We start from the raw sequence: 6,955 nt of genomic DNA, 5'->3' as shown, positions 1-6,955 counted from the left end.
CGGAGTCGAAGCCACACCCAGGTTATAACCATACTCCGAGTTGAATGGGCTCGGATCCTTAATGAAGAAGGTTGACCGTCTGACTCATAAGCTACTAAAATAGCCTCAGCTATCCATTTGCTCAAAGTCTGCTTAGATGCAGGCTTCCCCTTACTAGGGGACTTAAACCATACAAACAACTGGTTGGTTCTACACCACAGGGTAGTACTGTGGCTGTAAGCATCTAATGCCCTTACTGAGCAGAGCAGATTTCATTTCTCCTGGTCCAGATTCTGAAATGGAGCTCTGGAGTGAAGACTAGTCTCTACCACCTCAGTGGAAGGACCTGAATCTATGAGCTGGGCCCCCTCAGAAGCCAAGCCCACAGTTTCCATAACTCTGGGTTGGGGTAAAATATTGTCCCCATCCCTTGGAAAATAAAGGTCCCTCCTGGCAGGAATCTCACCCGGAGGGCTGTCTAGGAGAGACACTATGTTCTGATGTATATCCGACCAGAACGAGCTGTTAGTAGCAGACGAACCTCGTCCTGGTGTCTCTCTCCAGAACTCCTGGGAGCAGCACCACCAGGGGAAAGACATACAGATGCAGCCTCGGCCACGTCTGCACCATGGCAACCCCAGAGGGGCTGGATAAGCCAAAAGAGCTCCACCACCTCAGGGTGGAGTTTCAACTTCCCAGGTGTCAATCCCTGCCTCGACAGGAAATGGAGCCATGATTGACTCATAATTGCCCCCCAGCCGGTGAGGGATATATCCGTCGTCAGCATCAAGCAACAACAATGAGCCCCCGACACCGGTCCTTGGGACAAAGACCAAGGCTTCTTCCACATAACCAAGGCACAAAGGCATCGCCGTGTGACCTTGATCATGCAAAAAGGATTCCCCCTCGGGGAGAATTCCAAAAGAGAATTCAAAAAGGATTCCCCCTCTTGGTGTTGAGCCACCACTGCAAGGGTCTCATTTACAGAAGGCCAAAAGTTATCACGTTGGACGCTGCTGCCACCAGACCTAACAGTCTCTGAAACTGTTTCACAGTAAGTGACTGGCCTAGCTTTACCTTATTTACTCATGATTGCCCCCAGCCAGTGAGGGATGCATCCATCGTTAGCATCAAGTGACAACAATGAGCCCCCGACACCAGTCCTTGGGACAGAGACCAAGGCTTCTTCCACTTAATCAAGGCACGAAGGCACCGCCGTTGATCAAGCAAAAAGGATTCCCCCTCAGGGAGAACCTCTTGGTCTTGAGCCACCACTGCAAAGGTCTAATGTACGCTGTCAAGTTGGACGCTGCTGTCCGTTGGATGCTTCACAGTAAGTGACTGGCCTAGCGTTTCCTTATTTATGGCTATAAGAATTGCTTCAACCCGAGCGGGCATTAGATGAGCCTTCATGGTCTTCAAATCCTAAACTACACCTAGAAATGTGGTACTCTGTATTGGAGATAAAACACTTTCTTGGCATTTAGCCTCAACCCAGACATGTGAGTGAAAACAGCACCTTGATGCTGAACCGCTAGTTTGAATCATCAATTGTCTCTATAGTTCAGAAAACACGGATGCCCTGGAGTCTCAGAGGAGCCAGAGTTGCATCTACGCACTTCATGAACATGCAGAGAAATAAAGCTAGGCCAAATGGAAGAACCTGATACTGGTGAGCTTTGCCCCAGAAAGCAAACCGGAGGAAACTCCTGTGTAGAGGAAGGATAGAGACATGGAAGTATGCGTCCTTTAAGTCTATTGTGACAAACCAGTCCTCTGACCTGATTTGACACACATTCTGTTTCCACGTGAGCATTTCTTGAACTTTAGTTTCTTTACCTGCAATTTAACTGATGCAGACCTAGAATGAGACGCATCCCTCCATCCTTCTTTGGAGCTATAAAGTACCGCCTGTAAAACCTTGACTCTCTGCTGTGGGGAGGGACCCTCTCTATAGCCTCTTTTTGCAGAAGAGTCTGTACTTCTTGTTCCATAACCACAGCATGCTCTGGGCTGACCACTGTGGATACAATCCCGTTATATCTGCAGGACCCAATCAAAGATATTTGGCAGAAGTTTCCTGGCTCCACGCACCGGCAGGGAGTAACCGAACTGACCCTCTTTGAGCCCTCCTCGGAGGGCGCAAGCTTCCCCGTGCCGCTACATTTCAGGGTGGACATGGAGATGTGTGCTCGCTGAGGACCGCTGCGCCCTGAAGCACCAGAGGTGTCAGGACTTTATTTTTATTTTTAATGCAGTCAAATATCAACCAGACAAGTAAAAACGATCTGGGTGAGAGGCTGCATATAGTGAATAGTATTTATCATTTAATTCCTCAGAATGCAGCCGAATATCAACCAGACAAGTAAAAACGGTTTGGATGAAAGGTTGAATATAATGTATTAAGACAGATAATCTTCTAAACATTATTTATCATTTAATTCCTCAGAATTAAATGCAGCCAAATATCAACCAGACAAGTAAACATGGGCTGGATGAACGGCTGAAAATACTATATTAATACAGATTATCTTATGGAAAGTATTTATCATTTAATTGCTCAGAATTAAATGCAGCCAAATATCAACCAGACAAGTAAAAATGGTCTAGATGAAAAGCTGTATATAATGTATTAATACAGATTATCATCAGAAAAGTATTTATCATTTAATTCCTCAGAATCAAATACAGCCAAATATAAACCAGACAAGTAAAAACGGTCTGAATGAGAGGCTGAATGTAATAATACAGATAAACTTATGAAAAGTATTCATTTAATTCCTAAAAATGAAATGCAGCCAAAGAAAAGACTGAATATAGTGTTAATACTGACATCAACTCAGATGAGTATTTAACATTTAATCCATCAGAACACATTTACAAAACTTGGTCTACCATAGACATAGTCTGCAAAAACATACTTAGTTTGCATGATCATAAGAGAGAGAGAAAAAGGGAAATTCCTGTCTGCTCAATTCCCCACGTATATATTGCAGACCCATAATCTACACATTTACTCAGCAAATGCGAAATCTGAGCCGCGATCTGTAGCAATTATATTCTTATTGTAGATGCAGACCCATAATCTACCCGATTGCTCGGCAAACGTGCAATTCGAGCCACTAGACTCAAACCCGTGATCTACATGCTGCCTCGGCAAATGCGAGATCCAACCCAAGGAACTTTGTTGACTTTCTCCCCTCAAGAAGACAGCACACAGGAGCAGAGACTCTCGAAAGTGCATGTTGCACATCAGGAATTTTATGAATGAACTGTACTGCCAGCAACTCAAGGCAATTGACATGCAGAAGGCGCTGGGGTCCTGTCAAGAAGCCTGTGGCAGGATGTCCATCGCACATCTGTTGACCCAACAATATGCCTGGAAACTTGTTCTAAGGGCACACTGGCCCGTAGAAAGCTGAAGTTTGACCACAGGGTGAAGGTTTGCAGGCAGGCCCGAGTGACTTGGACCCAGCGTACCTGTCTGCCATGCCCATCTCAGGACTCGATCGCAAAGTCAGTGCTGAAGCGGTCTCATATGAAGCAATACCATATGCTCCAGGAGCCTCTGAAATAGTTTCAGTGGAACCGCACTCTTGCTCTCGATCTGATCTGAAGGCAAGTCAGCAGTGACTGCGTGCACACATGCACATGCTCGTAAGCTGCTAAGTTTTGGAGCACTAAATCTCTGTGTTTGCACACCTGCTCTCAAGAGTGACTCAGTATGAGCCAGTCGTCTAGGTAGTTCAGGATACTAACCCTGTGCTGCCTCAGTGGCACAAGGGCTGCCTGGAGTATCTTCATGAAGACAGAAGGGGAAAGAAATAGCCCAAATGGGAGGACCGTGTACTGATATGCCCACCCCTTGTAGGAACGGTCTGTGTCAAGGTAAGATGGAGACATGGATGTAGGCGTCCTTCAGGTCGATCGCTGCAAACCAATCGGCTGGATGAACGCATCAGAAAAGGTGTTTTGCTGTCAACATCCTGAACGGATGCCTGTGAAGGGATTCGTTCAGGACACGCAGGTCCAGGATCGGTCGTAACCCACCGGTTTTCTTGGGTACAATGTAGTAGGGGCTGTAGAAGTCCATTTTGCCTGGAGGGACAGGCTCGATCGCACCCTTTGCCAGTAGGGTGGCAACCTCTGCACGCATTACAGGGGCATTGGCCCCCACCATGGTGTATTAGACTCCCCAAAAGCCGGAGGAACCTGCACAAACTGAATCGCGTAGCCGAGCCTGTTGGTCTTTGCGACACAGCAGGACAGTCCTGGAAGCTGAATCCAGGAACAGCGTTACTGGCCCAGACGTGGGAGGCATAGGGTCCCAGTGTGGGTGCAAGGTTAATGGCTGCGTCCTGAGAGAGGAGACCAGGGAAAGATGATTGGAACTTGACTGGCCTGCACAGAGTAATGACCTCAACCCATTAGAACCCCTTTGGGATGAATTAGAGCGGAGACTATGAGCCAGGTCTTCTCGTCCAACATCAGTGCCTGACCTCACAAATGTGCTTCTAGAAGAATGGTAAATTATCCCCATAAACATGCTCCTAAACCTTGTGGAAAGCCTTCCCAGAACAGTTGAAGATGTTATAGCTGCAAAGGGTAGATACTACATCCTACAGGTTAAGAATGGGATGTCATTAAAGTTGGCGTCCCAAAACATTTGCTAATATAGTGTATGTAACATTGACACTGTAAAATAAAGTTTTACCAATAAAATCTGCAGCTTTTCCCCTTTATTGTCATAATTATCAAAATTATTGAAAAAATAATAAAAAAATTATTGTAAATCTCAGCACACGTCAAGTAATTAAAGTAATGAAGTAATTCAATTCAAGTAATCCATTAAAAATAGTACAATACAACTGTAGACTTAAAACACAAAGAGTCAGAATTCACACTACAATATATTTATTAAAAATAATATTCATAATATAGTAATGTCATCATAATTAATAAGCAGCTTTCCCAAGTAGTTCATTGTTCATTTTAAAACTGCAGTTTGGTTATGAAGACATTTTAATTGATAAAACAATAGATACTGTTCAAAATAAAGAGAAACATTTGTAGTTCAATTCTTAATGGATCATTTACACAGGTAATGGAAATAACTACTGTGTGAACTTCAGGAGAACTGAAGACATTAAAAGACATTGAACAAAATGACTAGTTCTGAGCAAAGAACAATCAAAATACACTCATCATTATTTGTATATATGCCACATGGTTTGGTATTTTGTTATTTTGTTCAATAGCTTTCATACACTTTCCAGTTTGATTTAAGTGTCTAAACATTTTAGGCCAATAAAGATTCACACACCTCAAATAAAACAAATGTCATAATTAAACAAATGCATATAAATTTACATTTTGTTTTGAAATAAAATATTTCCAATAAAATCATGATTTTGATGGCATAATCTTGACAATAATAACTCTACATGTAAAGTATTTCTTCATTTGTTTCATAAACTTCTGGTCTCGGACCCCATAGATCAAAGGACTCAGTAATCTTGGCACAATGTGTGTGAGCAGATAATTAAAGAAACTGATCTTAGTTCTGTGAAAAGGAAAGAAAGGGATGACAATCATATCCACAACAGGGGTGATATAGGAAAGCATACAAAGCAGTAACTGGACACCATGCAACAATATTGTGCTCTGAGCCTTATTTGCTGAACCCTTTGAAACCGCCTTTCTGGCAGTAAACAGGACTCTGCAATAAGTGTAAATGAGAATTATCCACACCAAAGACATATAGATGACTTGTGAAGCAGTAGTCCGTTCCTTGTGGGCGTTGGAAGGGAAAAAACTGAATGGGTAGCAAAGTACAGTAGACCGGAAGAAAGATATGGGCTGGATTGACAATAAAATGATGATATCTGCCAGAGAAGGTATAGTTCCTAATACCCATAGCAAGCATATAAAGATGTAGGCTCTTTGTGGAGTGCAAATCCGAGAGTGATGCAGTGGTTTACAGATAGCAATGAACCGTTCTATGGCCATACCAGCCAGATTCAAAGGAGTAATCATGAAGGTGGTTGTACCAAGAACAAGCAATATGCAACAGAATGAAGCATTTAAGAGTGGTATAGCATAGGACAACACATATAAAGTCACTGATACACAGATCATGAGCATGTCATTGAGTACCAGATGAATGTATAAGATGTATCTGGAGTCTCTTGAAAACACTGGATTAGAAAAAAAAGTCACTACAAACATTCCATTGATGAAATTAATGATAAAGCCAAGACTAACAATCACAATGTTTTTGGCAAAAGCTTCTTCATAACTATCCAAAATCCAGATTGTTGAATTCATTTTCCGGGTCTTTACTGGCAAGGACCTGGATTATAAAGAGGAGAAAGTGTTTAAGAAGTGACCAATTCTAGGCTTAACCCATTCATTTTCTAAGTCTCAGAAATAGACTTACCTTGGAGTAGAAGAACCAGCTCTGGATTGTGGGCAGTCTGAAGCTCACATGAGTTTTAATCAGTACAGTGATACTCTGTTATTTATGGTTTGTGGAAAGGGCAGAGATCATGAATATTAAGCATGTTACCCACAAGGATCATTTAATATATTTACATTCATGACATCATCGCAAAATAATGTATGTATATACATATACATTTTTTTCTTCGCTCTAGATATATAGACACTTTAAAACCTATTATGTGCAACAAGAAAAGTATATATATATATATATATATATATATATATATATATATATATATATATATATATATATATATAAGACTCTGCTAAATCTTTTCTCTGCTATTTCCCCCAGAGAGCAGCGTGTGACCGCCAGCCCCCACCGCAAGAGGTGACCACTGACCCACACTGCCCTGCACGCGGAACACAGCACAGAGAGCGACCAGCCGAGCACCGAGCACCACCGACTTCACTATTTTTACCACAAAACACAATAAAATCCACCCTTCGGGGAAACTCACCTGCAATATCC

The 6,955-nt window shown here is 42.5% G+C and overlaps 1 protein-coding gene across 1 annotated transcript; it reads right to left on the bottom strand.

Moving 5' to 3' along the window:
• Positions 1 to 5,382: 5,382 nt before the first annotated feature.
• Positions 5,383 to 6,306, bottom strand: LOC137093710 (odorant receptor 131-2-like). The gene has a single exon (XM_067458553.1). The coding sequence runs from the start codon at positions 6,304 to 6,306 to the stop codon at positions 5,383 to 5,385; it is 924 nt and encodes a 307-aa protein (XP_067314654.1).
• Positions 6,307 to 6,955: the final 649 nt, after the last annotated feature.

The sequence above is a fragment of the Pseudorasbora parva genome, chromosome 12 (assembly GCF_024679245.1).
Source record: "Pseudorasbora parva isolate DD20220531a chromosome 12, ASM2467924v1, whole genome shotgun sequence".
Lineage (NCBI taxonomy): Eukaryota > Metazoa > Chordata > Actinopteri > Cypriniformes > Gobionidae > Pseudorasbora > Pseudorasbora parva.
This window is presented reverse-complemented; position numbering and strand designations above follow the sequence as displayed.